The following is a 17,261-nucleotide window of genomic DNA, read 5'->3' on the forward strand; positions in this document are numbered from 1 at the left end:
GTTAGCAGGACACAAGGACCTTGACACTGAGGCATCTGGAAAGGGGTCTGAGCCACTTATATATGCACAGGAGGGCTAGGATAGGTCAGCGAGGTCACATGACCTATGCCACGAAGCCCAGGAAGTGACGCGTGCCGGCCCTTAAGGAAGTGCAGCAGGAAGAAAACAGCAAGCATGCTAGGGCCAGGGCTGAGAGCAAACTGTGGAGCGGATCCAGAACAACAGCACCCACACGGACAGGACCCAGGACTGCAGCGGTGAAATGGGAAGCATCGGCCGCAGATCACCGCTGAACGCGGCGCCTGGAACCGCGGCGGTAAGCAGGGGAACAGCAGCGCACAGCAGCTGCTGTTACAAGCGCTTTCCCCACTACTAAGGGAAAATGCTTACTGGTTATTGCATGGCGCCTGTAACTGGCAGGAGGTGGTAATAACCAGGGAGCGCCGTCCTCTTATTTGCGGCTCCTTGAAATAGAGCGATGTGACAATGCGGCCCTCAGACCAAAAAAAATTGTGCACCCCTGTAATAGATAGATATTAGATGATAGATAGATATGAGATAGATAATTAGATAGATAGATATTAGATGATTGATAGATAGATAGATATGAGAGATAGATAGATAGATATTAGATGATTGATAGATAGATAGATATGAGAGATAGATATTAGATGATTGATAGATAATTAGATAAATAGATATTAGATGATAGACATGAGATAGATAGATATGAGATTGATAGATAATTAGATAGATATTAGATGATAGATAGATAAATAGACATGAGATGAGATATGATAGATATTAGATGATAGATTTTGTAAGGCTGGCGGTCCTTGACTAGGTTATTATCAGCATTTCACAGCTCACGGTAAATGCTGCTATTGAGTTCTTCTGAGTGTATTGAGTTATAGACATGGATTACTTATAATTCATTATAGTTTTCCAACATGTCCGTAAAAAATGTTGGCTGTCTGTGATTTTGGGATAAGTTGTCCCGAATTTTTTTGGGGGGTTGGCTGCCCTAATAGTTATATATAAACAGATAGATAGAAAGATCCATCTCTCTATCTAATACCAATCTGTCTATGATCTATCTATATTTCTATCATCAATCTCTCTATAGGACCAGATAGGAGTAGTGATTCCCAGCACTGCACACTGTAATACACAGGTGAGGACGGGGAGGCGCTAAGACTACAACCCCCAGAATGCTGTGCGGCGGCTGCGGTCGCGGAGCGGTGACACAGGACTGGCCTGCAGCTACTCAGCAAAACAGCAACAGGACACGGAGATAACAACACGGGAGAAGCCATGGCCGGTCCCCTCAGAGTGTGCATCGTGGGCTCCGGGAACTGGTGAGTGCTCCTCCGGGGTTATGTGCAGCTGCTACCCGTCACATTGGCGCCATGAGCCCTGTGCACACGCTGCGGTCTGGTGGCCGCCAGGCACATGAGAATACCTACAAGTTCTTGTGTGCAGCCAAACACTTACCACATGTGACATGCATGTGCTTCCCCTCCCCCAACCCTTCTATGTGGAGACTGCTGGGTGCACTTGTCATACACAGCCGAGTGTGCATGTGTGTACAGAGGGGAGATGGAATAAGGCTACTTTCACATCCCTGGACACGGCAGGAGTCAACAAAAACGCTTCCGTTACTGATAATACAACCGCCTGCATCCGTTCCGAACAGATCCGGTTGTATTATCTCTAAAATGAACAAGACGGATCCAGCACTAAAACTGTTGTAGTCGAAAAACGGGTCCGGCATGAAACACAATGTTAGGGATCATGCACACGACCATAGGGATTTTGCGGTCCACAAAACAAACGGAACGGACACGGAAAGAAAATTCATTTGTGTGCATGAGCCCTTAGTGGTGCCAGATCCGTATTTTTTTTCCAGCCTGTGTGCACGCAGACTAGGACGCCCTGCAGCCTCCACTTAGGATGGGCAAGCCTTTGCCTGTAGGGTTGGGGGAGCACATGGATTTCACATGTGGGTAAGGCTACTTTCACACTTGCGGCAGAGGATTCCGGCAGGCAGTTCCGTCGCCGGAATCGCCTGCCGGATCCGTCAAAACGTATGCAAACGGATGGCATTTGTCAGACGGATCAAGATGCCGGATCCGCATGACAAATGCATTGAAATGCCGGATCCGTCTCCGGTGTCATCCGGAAAAACGGACCTGGCATTTATTTTTTTTCACGTTTTTTGCGGTCTGAGCATGCGCAGACCGCAATGCCGGATCCGTTTTGCTGGAACACTTGGCGAATGCATTTCAATGGGAAAAAATGGCGGATCCGGAATTTTGGACAGAGATAAAACTGCAGCATGCTGCGGTATTATCTCCGTCCTGAAAAGTCAAAAAGACTAAACTGAAGACATCCTGAACGGATTTCTCTCTATTCAGAATACATTAGGATATAACTGATTAGTTCTTTTCCGGTATAGAGCCCCTAGGAAGGAACACTATTCCGGAAAAGAATAACGCTAGTGTGAAAGTACCCTTAGGCTGTGTTTGGCTGCACAAAAAAAATAACTTTTAGGGCATAACTTGTAGCTATTCTCATGAGACTTGCGGACCCATCTTGTTCCACATCCCATGAAGCACACAAAAACGCTGCTTGTAGTGGTTTTGTGTCCGCGATGGGAACGCAACCAAACAGAACGGAAGGCATTCTGGTGCACTCCGTTCTGTTGTGTTCAGTATTGTCCCCGTTGACAATGAATGGTGATAAAACGGAAGCGGTTTCCTCCGATATTGGGATCCTCTGACGTATCTCAATTCCGGAAAGGAAAACGCAGATGTGAAAGTAGCTGCGGCCAGACACCTGAGAGCAGCATATCTCCCATGGGATCAAAGGATCAGATAGTGAAATCCATGCCTTGTCCTTCACCCCCACATCTGGTGTTGGTCAGCCCTATGCACATTACTTTCACATCTGCGTTTTCCCTTTCCGCTATTGAGACCGGAGGGAACGGAATACATTCCGTTCTGTTTCATTGTGTTCCCATGACGCACACAAAAGCGCAGCAAGCAGCGTTTTTGAGTGCGTCCTGTGATGCGGAGCAAGACGGATCTGTCATGACTCACAATGTAAGTCAATGGTGACAGATCCGTTTTCTATGACACAATAAAAAAAAAACGGATCCGTCACCCATTGACTTACAATGGTTTTAGAGACGTTTGCTATGTTAGAGATAATACAAACTGTTCCATGACTGATGCAGGCGGTTGTATTATCATGACGAAAGCGTTTTCGGTGATCCATGACGAATCCAGCAAAAACGCTAGTGTAAAAGTAGCCTTAGGTGGTAATTCTGGGTCCTCTGCTTTTCATGTTGTGTATGTGAGGACTGTCGCGGTCCTGCGACTTGTGTACGACTTCCTTGTCTAGACGCAATTCAGTGTATTTCCGTGGTCTGTGACTTCCACGCTATAGAAGGCGTGTGCCTGTCTTTAGATTGGATCCTAAAGAGAACAGTATAAAGGCTTGTGGACAGTCTGCAAACCACGGACCCAAAACATACGGAAGTGGTCTGTGTGCCTTCGGCATTTTCGATGGGTCTGCATTTTGCGGAGAAGTATAGGACATGTTCTAGCTTTTGCGTAACGGACATACGGATGCAGAAAGCACATGTATGACTTCCATGTGCTCTCCCCATCCATATGTCCGTTCTCCAAAAGATAGAACATGTCCTATACTTGTCCCATTGAAGACAATGCGTCCTCCAAAAAATTCTGGCGGGATACAGACCCATTCCTTATTTTGTGGATGGAAAAAATTCTTACGGTTGGGTGCAGCCCGGGAAACATGGCCCAGATTCTGTGAATTTAAAATCCAAACCGCGGGTCAATATCCGTTGTGCAGGAGATTTGGCCACGTTCCATCTACTCTGCTGCTTCTTTGCTGAAGATTCACAGTTTATCCTCTGCACGTGAAAATACAAAAAAACTGGGTGTCTCTTGAGGACACGCCCTGTTCACATACCTTCCAAGAACATTTCATCATAGAGGAGGGGGGAGGTCCCTACTAATGTTAACACTTTATGAGCCAGAACAGAGCGCCGCTCCCATTCTGGCAATTTTGTGCTGTCCCTATATTACATTGCCGCCATATAATGTCACATTTTTCGTGCAGCTGCAGGAGAAATGCCTTTGTGCCCGGTTTTCCCTGACACGATTAGAAATGTGGCTGTTGTGTTCAGTAACATATGGCGACGTTGCCTTTGGGCGACACTTTCTTCTATTGTTATAAGCACACTTACGGTCTGTAGGTAATTAGGGCAGTAGCTTGTAATTGCTACTTGTGGCTGTCAAGTATTAGGCTAGGTCTACACGACGACATTTGTTGCGCGACAGATAGGGCACAACTACACTGCAACATTTGTCGCGCAACATTTTGTTGCACCAATGTCGCGCGACAATTTTTAAAATGGCAGTCTATGGTGTCGCACTGCAACATGCGACATACTGCGACGCGACAGTTGCAGAAAAATCCATCTCGAATGGATTTTCTGCGACTGTTGCGTCGCAGTCGCAGCATGTTGCATGTTGCAGTGCGACACCATAGACTGCCATTATTAAAATTGTTGCGTGACATTGGTGCCACAAAATGTCATGCGACAAATGTCATGGTGTAGACCAAGCCTTAGACATGGTGGATAGTACTAAGCACCCACGACCGTCACCTCGTTCCTAAAACTGCCAGGACTCTGTTATTGAATGTCAGAGATGAAGGGCTTGTGTCGAGGACGAGCTGGCGTGGAACACGGTTTCTTAGAAATGACATGGTGTCCTTCAGTGCTGCATCTGTCAGCATGATCAGCCCTAGGAAACCAGGCATCCTGCCCTGTGGGGTTGATTATGCTGAGTGAAACGACCCCGGTCTTGCAGCAACCTGATCTGCCACTTTGGCTTTTATTTTTATGCGAATTAGGTGCTCGGAGCACCAAGGGGTAGGACAAGCTTTGCAGAGCACTGCTTCTCATCCGTATTTCAACCTTAGGTCTCATGCACACGACCGTTCCATTTTTTGCGGTCCGCAAAACACGGAAGTCGCCTGTGTGCCTTCCGCAATTTGTGGAACGGAATAGGCAGCCCATTGTAGAAATGCCTATTCTTGTTCGCAAAACGGACAAGGATAGGACATGTTATATTTTTTTTTTGCGGGACCACGGAACGGAGCAACGGATGCGGGCAGCACACAGTGTGCATCTTTTGCGGCCCCATTGACGTGAATGGGTCCGTATCCAAGGTGCAAAAACTGCGACTCGGATGCGGACCAGAACAACGGTCGTGTGCATGAGGCCTTAGTCACTCCCTCTTTCCCACTGATTGACAGGGCCTGAAATCTGGCACATGTGCCCATGAGGGTTCAGTTCACATCTCAGGAGCGGGGACAGCAGAATGAGATCCACCGCTCATGTGTCTATTCAACTCTCGCTATTGCTTGTGCGAGATGTCACGACCAGGCATCGGAACAGTGATGATGCCTTTCCCTGTCAGTCAGAGGGAAAGAGGGAGTGCCTCATGCACACGAACGTATTTTCTTTCCGTGTCCATTCCTTTTTTTTTTTTTTTTTTTGCTCACCCATGGAAATGAATGGTTCCGTATACGGTCCGCAAAAAAAAAACGGAAGTTACTCAGTGTGCATTCTGTTTCTGTATCTGTATTTCCGTTCCGCCAAAAAATAGAACATGTCCTATTATTGTCCTCATTACGTACAAGGATAGGACTGTTCTATCAGGGGCCAGCTGTTCTGTTCCGCAAAATACGGAATGCACATGGACGTCATCTGTATTTTTTGCAGATCCGTTTTTTGCGGACTGCAAAATACATACGGTTGTGTGCATGAGGCCTAAGGCCGAAGACAGATCCCATTATAGTCAATGAGGTCCAGCGGAGAATAGTAGAATCTGGCTAGGCTGGATGCGGTGAACTCCTCAGGCGGTTCTGGCATGGTGCTGTGAAGGGCTAGGCCTGACCTCTGGTGCTCAGAGCACCTCGTTAGCGTATAAAAGTAGTATTTTATCTAGGGCGACAGATCGGATTGCTACGAGACAGGTAGTACTGTAAGCCTGGTTTACTAGGGTTGATCAGGTTATGACCAGGCCTGAAAAGACAGATACTTTTTTTAGTGATTTAGTACACATGGTGGTTTAACAACCCTGTTTTTTTTTTTTCTCTCTTTTGTTTTATGTTTTTGTATGTGACCCCTAATGTACCGTATATTAATGTTTTTAGAGAATAGTTTTAACTTTTTTGGTTTAATTTGGGGAAAACTGCAAACAATTTTTTTAAAAAGTAATATTTTTTTCAACTATAACTTTTTATTCTGTAAATATACAAACTAACACCAAAATAAATGATTAAAATGCATTCCCTATTGTGTGTCAGGTGTTTAGAATTTTTTCTTGTGTGGAAATGGTCAGCCTAGAAATCTTTTAATATAGTTACACTGACAACAATCCATATTGTCCATATAGCGATACATCTATCTTAGGCCTGTGTCACGCTTGCGTTGTGACTTTCCGGTTTTGAAATCCTGCAGATCAGGATGTATTCCGTTCCATTTTGTTGTGTTTTTTTGACTGGACAGAAAACTGCTGCAAGCTGTGTTTTTGTGTCCGGTCTGCTAAACTGAACAGACCAGAAATCAATGTAAGTCCATGGTGCCGGATCCGTTTTTTTTTTTTTTTTTTTTGTTAGCTAAACAACCGCATCCAGTGTCCTACAATGATTTTCATACCGGCTCCGGTCTGTTCAGTTTAGATTTACTACAACTGGGCCGAAACGGTCCATATGATCTTATTATACGTTTACAACGTTTTTGTTACATTGACGTGAACATTTTTCTTTCTTGCACCTATTCAGGGGCTCTGCTGTTGCAAAAATTATTGGAAGCAATGTTGAAAAACTGGAAAAATTTGCACCCACGGTCAACATGTGGGTGTTTGAAGAGATTATTAATGGAAGGAAGCTCACAGACATCATCAACACTGATCATGAGAATGTGAAATATCTCCCCGGTCATAAACTACCAGAGAACGTGGTGAGAATGTATTTTATTCGTTCTCCATGCTTCATGTGATATCAGCTTGCTTATTACAGTTCTTAAAGGCGTTGTGCTATCTCGGACAATCGCATATCGCTAGGATATGCCCCCATTGCCTTATAGGTGCGGGTCCCACCGCTGGGACCCGCACCTATCTCCTAAACGGAGCCCCGCAAGGTGGTGGCTGGAGGACTCCTGTCCAGTCACCACCAAGCGCTCTCCCCATAGAAGTTAATAGGAGCGAACCGTGTATGACCGGCCACTGCTCCCATTCACTTTCTATGGGCCCGACGGAAATAGCCAAGCCAGCGTTCGGCTATTTACGGCGGCCCCATAGAAACGAATGGAGGGCGCATGCACAGTGCGCCCTCCGACAATTTCAGGGCTCCATTCTCTCCGTTGGGACCTGCACCTATCAGACAATGGGGGCATATCCTAGTGACATACCCCCATTGTCTGAGATGAGACAACCCCTTTAAATCTGAACTTCTTCATCGGCCCAGAGGGTATGTAAGTTTAGTAGCAGTACCTGTAGTATGAATGCAGTGGGTAAACAATCCTGAAGATACTTCTTACTGATAATCTAACCTTTCGATAGGTGGTCAGCAAATCATTGGCGTTGGTCCTGGGTGTCAAACCCCCACTGATCAGATGTTGATGACCTATCCAAAGGATAGTTTATTAGTAAGAAAAAGGTATAGAACCCCTTTAAGCGAGTGCTTTAGCTATTGGAAATATCTACTTTTTGGGGAAGGAGCTTGCAGTCGCAAAAGTCAATGACTGTATGATGTCCGTCTAGATGCTTGCAATTTGTGTTCTTTTTATTTTAGAAAAAAGCAGTTGTCTGAACATAGCACTATGCAGGTGTGGTCTTGACTGGCATGTTTGCCTTGTACTCAGGTTGAACACCGACCTCACCCCCTTGTTTAATGCTGAAGGGAGTGCCCGCCATTTCTTCCAAAAAGGTGCTCGCATTAGCCCACATTTACTATGATGAGTGTACTGTTTTCTTAGCATTGTTTGTACCAACCTTCTGGCACACCTCATTTTCTACACATTTGTTACTCGGATGCGCTAAAAAGAATGGGGGAGATTTATCAAAACTGGTGTAAAGGAAAACTGGCTTGATTCCCCTAGCAGCCAATCTGAGTCCACCTTTCATTTTTCAGCACTCCTTTGGAAGATGAGAGGTGGAATCTGATTGGTGAGGGGAAGGGGCAGGGCTTTATGCAGCCCACGACTGTTACTATCATGGGATGAAAGGTCATACCCCACTTAACATATTCCTAATCATATCAATAAAAACACTGAAACCAGTCCATTTGATTGGAAAATATTTTTTACTAAATTAATAATTTAACATTAACAACTCAATTAAAAATTCCATTGAACTCAAAAACACGAGCTCAGCCATAAGCTCAAGCTCATTATAAATTAATAATTTAACATTACCAACTCAATTTAAACATTAAAGGGATTCTGTCACCAGTTTCTTACCCCCCCATTTAAAAATATAGTTATGTTCATGGAGCTCTAGCGATTCCTAATGTGGTCTTATAACCGAAATCCGTAGGCTCATTTTGTCTAAAAAACTTTATAACTAACCTGTCATTCATCTCTCAAATGTGCCCAAGGGGATGATCATGTCTTCCAGATGCCGCCCGTACCCGCCGCCGTTTGTGCCCAGCTCCTCCTTTGCTGTCATCAGCGCCGCCTCAGAATCCTTTGCTACGCCTCCGGCTCTCCCTCACTCCCCCCTCCTTCTTCTCTAACATCCCGCGCGTGCGCACAGGCCTGTGCCTGATGTGCCCGTGCGGACTTCTCCGTTCAGCTTCATGGAGCGAAGTGCGCATGCGCCGGCAAGTGGTTGAGCGAAGTGACGGCGCATGCGCACTTCGCTCCATGAAGCCGAACGGAGAAGTCCGCACGGGCGCATCAGGCACAGGCCTGTGCGCACGCGCGGGATGTTAGAGAAGAAGGAGGGGGTAGTGAGGGAGAACCGGAGGCGTAGCAAAGGATTCTGAGGCGGCGCTGATGACAGCAAAGGAGGAGCTGGGCACAAACGGCGGCGGGTACGGGCGGCATCTGGAAGACATGATCATCCCTTTCTTTGGGCACATTTGTGAGATGAATGACAGGTTAGTTATAACGTTTTTTAGACAAAATGAGCCTACGGATTTCGGTTATAAGACCACATTAGGAATCGCTAGAGCTCCATGAACATAACCATATTTTTAAATGGGGGGGTAAGAAACTGGTGACAGAATCCCTTTAATTTGACCTCATATACAAAAAAGCACGAGCTCAGCCATAAGCTCAAGCTCAAAGATTGCAGCTTATCAAACAACTCGTACCCCACCAGCCTGCAGCCTATAAAGGCGCAGCAGGCCCCACCCCACCAAAACTAAGCTCAACAATGGCTTGTAAATCCAAATTAAAAATATCCAAGCCAATGTCAGATAAATGTACCCCATCCGAAAAATAAACGCCGGGCACACCACCTTCTAAATCAATATGGCGAAAAATAAAACCCCATAGCATAGGGAGGAATTTTGACATTAAAGGGTTTCTATCACTTCATATGACATAATTAGCTGGCAGACACTAGCGATCTGCTAGTGTCTGCTCTGGCCAACCATCCTACTATAATCACTTGTGGGGCAGCGGTTTTGCTAAAAAACTAACTTTTATAAATATGCTAATGAGCCTCTAGGTGCTATGTGGGCGTCATTAGCACCTAGAGGCTCCGTCTACCTTCATACACAGCGGCCGCCCAGCACGTCCCTCCAGCCCGCCCATGTCCTCCTCCGTGTGACGCAGCGGCCGAATTCTCGCGCATGCGCCGTGCGCGGCTGTATTCGGCGCATGCGCATTGAATGTCTGACCGCTCCGAGCTCAGACATCTCTAATGCGCCGAATACAGCCGCGCACGGCGCATGCGCGAGAATTCGGCCGCTGCGTCACACGGAGGAGGACATGGGCGGGCTGGAGGGACGTGCTGGGCGGCCGCTGTGTATGAAGGTAGATGGAGCCTCTAGGTGCTAATGACGCCCACATAGCACCTAGAGGCTCATTAGCATATTTATAAAAGTTAGTTTTTTAGCAAAACCGCTGCCCCACAAGTGATTATAGTAGGATGGTTGGCCAGAGCAGACACTAGCAGATCGCTAGTGTCTGCCAGCTAATTATGTCATATGAAGTGATAGAAACCCTTTAATCTGTTAATCCTGCGACGGATTCTGTGCAGGTGCTTCATGTCAGGCGAGTGGAGCCAAATTAGACGAAGAACAATTTCAGAAAATACAATTCTGGCATGTGGAAAACATCGACGCACTGTCATTAAACTAGACTCTTTATCTGGAAAACTAGATCCATAGTACCCAGCTTCCCAATATCATTACCCCCAAGATGTATAACAATTAAATCTGGGTCCGGATACTCCGCAGCCATTATCAATATCTGATTCCATAAATCAGACCATCTCAGATTTCTTACACCATTCCAATAAATCTGTACCGCTTCTGATGACATAGATAAATTAAGTCCATAAGGTCGTACACTGGCTCTCATCTTCGCCCAGTGGATAAAGGAGTGACCAATGATCCATACAACCTTACCTGAAATAAATGATACATCAATCAATTAAATCCGGGCGGACATAAGAAGTATAACAGCTGGATGACCAACGACCAATCCCCTGAATTGTGGACTCATGAAGACCAAGACGAAAAGCCTCAGTCGCAGCCCCGATACGAAAGGAATGGGAAGAAAAATTACGATCACTCAAACCCAAAACTGAAAGTCCACGTGAAAACACCGCACGAAACTGAAACTGAGTCAATGGGGAACCATCCATATGAACCAAAAAATTTACCGAACCATAGGGGCGTACAGACAAATATTTTAAACATAGGCGAACATACTGGACTGATGGGGATGCCCCCAATACGAATCCAACAATCTCTAACACCTTGATCCGTCTTGGAATGACTAATGAATATCTTAACACAGTCCGAAAAACACAAAAGCCGTCAACTAAAACCTAGATTTTGGAAGGAGCTCACTAATGCGCAATGCACCGAAGAACATCAGAACATAGGCTGTGGAAAACAAACAAGCTTCATAATCCGAAAAACAAACTGAACTATTAACTGACACCAAAGATAACAGTATATCAGGAGTAATAGGACAACGCCCGTCCAAAACACAATTACCTTTCTTATACCCCTTCAACAAATGCTTAATAATTAAAATTTCACAAAATGACCTATTTCCTAACAATCTCATAAAAAAATGAAACCCCTGCAAGAATCCGACATACCGTCGAATAGGCCAAACGCTTACGAAACAAAGATAAGCAAAAGGCAACAGCCGACTGCTCCGACAGTATCAGGGGAGACAATGATAAGTCAGACATAAAACTAGACCATTTGGACCAAGCACTTACATAACTTGACCATGTAGATGGGGCAAACGATTGCCGCAAAAGTCGCATAATCATGACCATATCGCAGTCCACAGGTGAAGCGGGCACCGTTCTCCCTCCCGCTCTGCATAAGGAACCAACTGACAGAATCTGCAAAACTGAAAACGGGATAACACATCAGCAACCTCCTTCGATCTACCAGGAATATGCACTGCCCTATGTAAGATATTCCAACTCAAGCATAGCAAAACTAAATGTCTTAACAAATTAATCACCATACTACACTTGGATGATAAACAATTTATGGCAAAGACAACACCCTTATTATCTGTGTTTAGGATCAACTTCCTATTCTTGAACGGAGAACCCCATAGTGTAACAGCAACAATAACCGGGAATAATTCCAACAATACCAAATTCTTCACTAGTCCTTTATCAAACCACAACTGGGGCCAACGCTCAGCACACCATTTCCCCTGAAAAAAAGCACCAAAACCTACTGAAACAGAAGCATCTGTAAACAGCTGTAGATCAGCAGCATAAATAAAATCAGACTGCCAAATCAGACGACTATTAAAACCCTGAAAAAAACCCAACCAGACTAATAAATCATCCTGAACCTCCCTAGAGATCTGGACATGAAGGGCAGGATTCCTCAACCCAGCAATAAGCAAAGATAAACGACGAGAGAAAATACGTGCTAATGGCATAACCTTGGGGGAAAAAAATACCAAATAAACCCAAAAGAGATTGAATTTCCCTACTGTGGCCCTTGACCTACGAAATAACAGTGAGAACGCAGAGATAGCTTTAGCTATTTTCTCAGAAGGTATTCACCAGCAACTGTGTCAATTACAATCCCTAAATACTCTAAACATGTACATGGAAAAACTGTTTTATCCAAAGCCAAAGGAATCCCAAACTCAGCACAAACGTTCATAAAACAATCAAGGAGCCGTGCACAAGCTGGAGAGGAACCAGGACCAATAAACAAAAAATCATCCAGATAGTGCGTCAATGAACCCATAGGCATCCGAACAGCCACAACCCATTCCAGAAAACATGAAAAAGCTTCAAAATAAAAGCAAGACAACGAGCAGCCCATAGGTAGACAACGGTCAAAAGGGAAAAAACCAAAAAGACAAAAATCTAGTGAATTAAAACCGACCGGATGAACCGGCAACAAACGAAAAGCAGATTTTATGTCCGCCTTAGCCAATAAAGAGCCAGACCCAAAATCTTTAATCAAGCTAATGGCGTAATCAAAAGAAGCATAGGACACTGATGCCAAACTCTTATCAATCTCGTCATTCAAAGACGAACCAAGCGGAAACGACAAATGGTGAATGAGCCTAAAAGAGTTAGGCTCCTTCTTAGGAAAATTTCCAAAAGGGGGGTAAACAAAAGGGCCAGCTGCTCTACCTAAGGACAACTCATTAACCACTTTATCTACAGCTACATTAGGGAACTGACAAACAGACAAAAGTTTTCTAACCACCGAACAACCTGAACCTGAAAAACCTGGTATTACAAACCCATCCTGAAAACCATTAATTAACAATTCAGCCAAAGGCCCACATCTTTAACTCCCCAGCGCACTGACGGATAAACAGCTAATTTCTGACGGAAACCCTCATCATAAAAATACCAACCTAAACCGGAATTTTTTTTATATGCCTCCAAAACAATTTTATGATGCTGAAACAGCCCTGAACAAAATTCGGGCCTACGCTCACCTAAAACTCTAGCGAATATACAAAATGCTTGCAGCCAGCTATTGAATGACCGCACCACAGGCCGCTTGCGGTCATCCAAACCCAGCTTATCTTCTCCCTTCTCCGGCTTCACAACAAAATCCTTTGAAGCCGGCAAAAGGGACAAGATATCGACATATTCATTATTATAAATCTTCTCCTTAACCGATGCAGCTAAATGGAAACCCAACCGCTTCCTTGTAACACGTCTCTGGGACTCCCTTCGCCCTAACAGGCGGCGTAGGAATAGCCTCGTCCGTCCCTGCAACATCCAATCCCTGTCCACCCGGACCCGCTGGACGCCATGCCGCAGGTACATCAATCGGCCGCGGAAACAGAGCAGAACCGGTAACAGGGAAGGGGGCAGACACCGACTGAGGAGCCATAGGCAAACCTTGTAAGGCATTTAAAACCTGCGATAACAGAGGTACAAGCGAAGAAACAGCTGGCAACTCACCCTGTTGCAATGACGCCGTCCCTCCTGCCGAGTTTGATGCCACCACCGAGGACGAACCAGCCGGTGATCCCATTGGTTGAGGGCTAGGGGCATAGGAACAACATGCATGGCATCATTATTCAACATTGCCCCCCGCAGTAGATTGCTCACCGGACCAGACGATTGTACGGCATTCAGAGGCTCCACTTGTGAAAAAACACCGGAAGCTAAAGGTTTAAAGGAAGAACCTGCTGCTGGACACTGATTCATTAATAGAAAATTTTTCTTCTAGATGCAGTTGCTCCCCTTGACCACCAGAGGACACAGCCTGCGAAGATGATGCAAACACAGGAACACAAACAGCTTCCGGTTCCGGAGGCAGATGAGACAGAACAGAAGAGGACCGAGGGACAACTCCAGGAGCTGAGGGACATCGCACAGGTAAGCCAGCCTGCTCTGCCTCCCTGCGTACTGGCTGTGGGCCAGCTGTATCCCGGCGATCTCTAACATCCCTGCGTCTGGAGGAAGGTGTCACACGCCGCTCCAGTGACTGCAGACGCCTAGGAGGGGAGGGAGAAAAAACTCGGCGACGTCTCTTCTGGCGCACAGAGCACCGCTCACCTAAAGGAGATGCCACAGTCCTCACTTCAACATTGTCTGTTTCAGGAAGTGCAGGGCCAGGCGCAGACAGCTCCCTCAGGCAAGACTCCAGCCATTCATCCTCCGAGACGCCCGCTCTTCTCCTCATCTCAGCAATCAGCACATCCATCAGACAGGGGGGCGGTCTTCAGCAGTGATGCTTCTTCCTTCACAGATCAGGGAACGGACCCCAGCTTCACCTGCACCCACATATTTATCCGCACCAGCTCAACCCGACCAGCCAATCAGTCTTGACAACACAAACAAAGGTATCCATTGGCTTAAAATATCAGCCAATAAAATAAGGGTTGCCTCCGCAGGGCAGAATTACCCAGACGGTGGCGACCCAATGAAAACCATGTTGCCATCCCAGGCAATCTGCCCGGACACGGCAATAGTAAAAAATGCGGGAAAAATTCCCACCAAAACTAATAGCATAAACCACCTAGGGATGACCTTAATCCCATGTGGATCCTTCCCTAATGTCCAGGGTCCCACCACTTTCACCAGAAAGTGGCAGAAGTTATAACTGAAATCTACCCCCAGCCTGTAGCTGATGTAGACTTCCGTTTCTGGCGCACGGCAGGGTAGAGATGCACCTGATCTGTTAAGAGGCATTTGCCTCTTAAAGAAGAACTCCCGCAAAAATATCTATTCTCTGACCTGTTAGAAAGGTACATGATGTAAACTGTTTTCAATGTAATCTTCTCATCAGTGACTGTATTTGTGAGTTATAACCTTCCTTCTGACTCTCAGCTGTGTTATATGACGAACTCTCTGATCTCCAACTGACACAGGACAGGAAGTCAGTTACTTCTCTTCTCATTCCTATGAGACTGAGAGTGAGGCTCCTATAGGAATACATAGAGAAACTGACTTCCTGTCCACAACACAGAAGATGCTGTGTTATTTGGAAGGTCTGATTGCTGGTCACATGACACAGCTGAGAAGCAGAATAGAGGGGATAACTAAAAAATGCAGACACTGGTAAGAAGAATACCTTCACTACAGATTACAACATGTGTCTTTCTAGTAGGTCAGAGAATATTTTTTTTTGCAGGAGTTCTTCTTTAATAGATTAGGTGCATCTCACACCAGTGCAGGGAGATAAGGACTGGCATATGGATGCGCCAGTCTTGATAAACGTCCGTCATTCACTCTGATATATGATCTCTCTTGTGCCTGAAAAGTGGTGTTCTAAATTCTCAAACTATGCTGTCGATTTATCAGAACTGGTGGAAAGGAAAAAGGCTTAGTTGCCCATAGCAACCAATCAGATTCCACCTTTCATTTTGCGGAGTTCCTTTGGAAAATGAAAGGTGGAATCTTTTTGGTTGCTATGGGCAACTAAGCCAGTTTTCCTTTACAACCAGTTTGATAAATCTCCCCCTGTGTTTGCGACTTTTTAACTGCGACTCTCTTTTTATGCTGCGCTCGCCACTTTTCCAAAATGGGGCATGGCAAGGGCGGGAATGGGACATGGCCAACAACCAACACAAACTTGTTTTCACTTACACCCGTTTTCTGGTGCAAATGAAGCCAGAAATCTACGTCAGCTGTCATAGATTTTTGTTTAGGTGCACTGGCTGCCAGAGGATGCACCTAATTTATAGTGAGGTGTGCAACTCTTCATAACTTAGGCACATCCTCCGGCTGTTCAGGGGATATCAAGACCAGCGTAGAAAGCGCCAATCTTAATAAGTCTCCCCCCATAGTGTTTTGTGTATTTTTTTCCTGGGAGTTTTATTTATTTATTTATTATTATTGCTGTGGCCGGATGGTGTTAGCGGAGTTTTTACACACTTTTGGTGCATTATTTGTGTCAGCGCCATTCATTTATTTTTTTGGTTAATCAAATCGCAGTATGCTCCATAGGCAATTTTTTATAGAAATTAAGAAATGCATGAGAAAATGCATTTAAAATATCTGAATAAAAAGTCTAAATGTTTTTAGATTTTTTTTTAAATGCATGAAATTCATGGTGTGTTTTTTACATGCCAGAAAACTGCTCAGAGAAGTGAGTGTGGGGGAGGCCTAAGGTCACTCGCAATATTTTGCATCAATATTTGTAAACCAAATCAGAAAGAAAAAAAAACCCTAAAGTATAATAGGGCTCCTTTACATGACAGAAGTCGGCGTATGGAGCTGCACATGCTCTGCCCGGATACCTCATCCACCCCTGCTGCCTACCACGGCGTCTTACAAAGTTGAGTTGTTTTACCTGATTTTTTTTGCATGAGTTTGTTATCCGAGTTGTTTTTTAATTTTGTGACAGTTTTTGCTGTTTTGACTTTAAAATATCCAAAATGTAAAGGCGTTGTCTAGAAAAAAATATTATGGTAAAAAAAAAAAAAAAAACACTGGTTGGGTTGTCCTGGTTCCTGTGGTTTATATCTGTCCACATGCAGATCAACACTGCTGGCTAAGGCTACTTTCACACTAGCGTTAATATTTTCCGGTATGGAGATCCATCATAGGGTCTCTACCGGAAAAAAACGTTTCAGTTTTGTCCCCAATTATTGTCAATGGGGACAAAACTGAACAGAATGGAATGCTCCAAAATGCATTCCGTTCCGTTTAGTTGCGTTCCAATACCGGAGAGCAAACCGCAACATGTTGTAGTTTGCTTTCTGTCCTGGGATGCGGAGCAAGACGGATCTGGCATGACCCCCAATGCAAGTCAATGGGGACGGATCTGTTTTCTCTGACACAATAGAAACCGGATCTGTCCTCCATTGACTTTCAGTGAAGTTCATGACGGATCTGTATTGGCAATCTTAAAGATAATACAACCGGATCCGTTCATAACGGATGCAGATGGTTGTATTTTCAGTAACGGAAGCGTTTTTGCTGCAAAAACGCTAGTGTGAAAGTAGCCTAATCCGTGGCCTCAGTGACATGTGCAGGCTCAGCGGCCATGCACACATTTCCACAGATGAC

General features: G+C 45.2%; 1 protein-coding gene across 1 annotated transcript in view; it reads left to right on the forward strand.

Moving 5' to 3' along the window:
• The first annotated feature begins 1,214 nt into the window (after positions 1–1,214).
• The window catches only part of GPD1L (glycerol-3-phosphate dehydrogenase 1 like), a 45,227-nt gene continuing 29,180 nt past the window's right edge, over positions 1,215–17,261 (forward strand). The window contains exons 1-2 of the mRNA XM_040433373.1: positions 1,215–1,358; positions 6,886–7,063. Coding sequence (XP_040289307.1) covers positions 1,315–1,358; positions 6,886–7,063 — 222 coding nt within the window. The 5' untranslated portion in view covers positions 1,215–1,314. The remainder of the gene's footprint in view (positions 1,359–6,885; positions 7,064–17,261) is intronic.

Source organism: Bufo bufo, chromosome 5 (assembly GCF_905171765.1).
Source record: "Bufo bufo chromosome 5, aBufBuf1.1, whole genome shotgun sequence".
NCBI classification, from domain to species: Eukaryota; Metazoa; Chordata; class Amphibia; order Anura; family Bufonidae; genus Bufo; species Bufo bufo.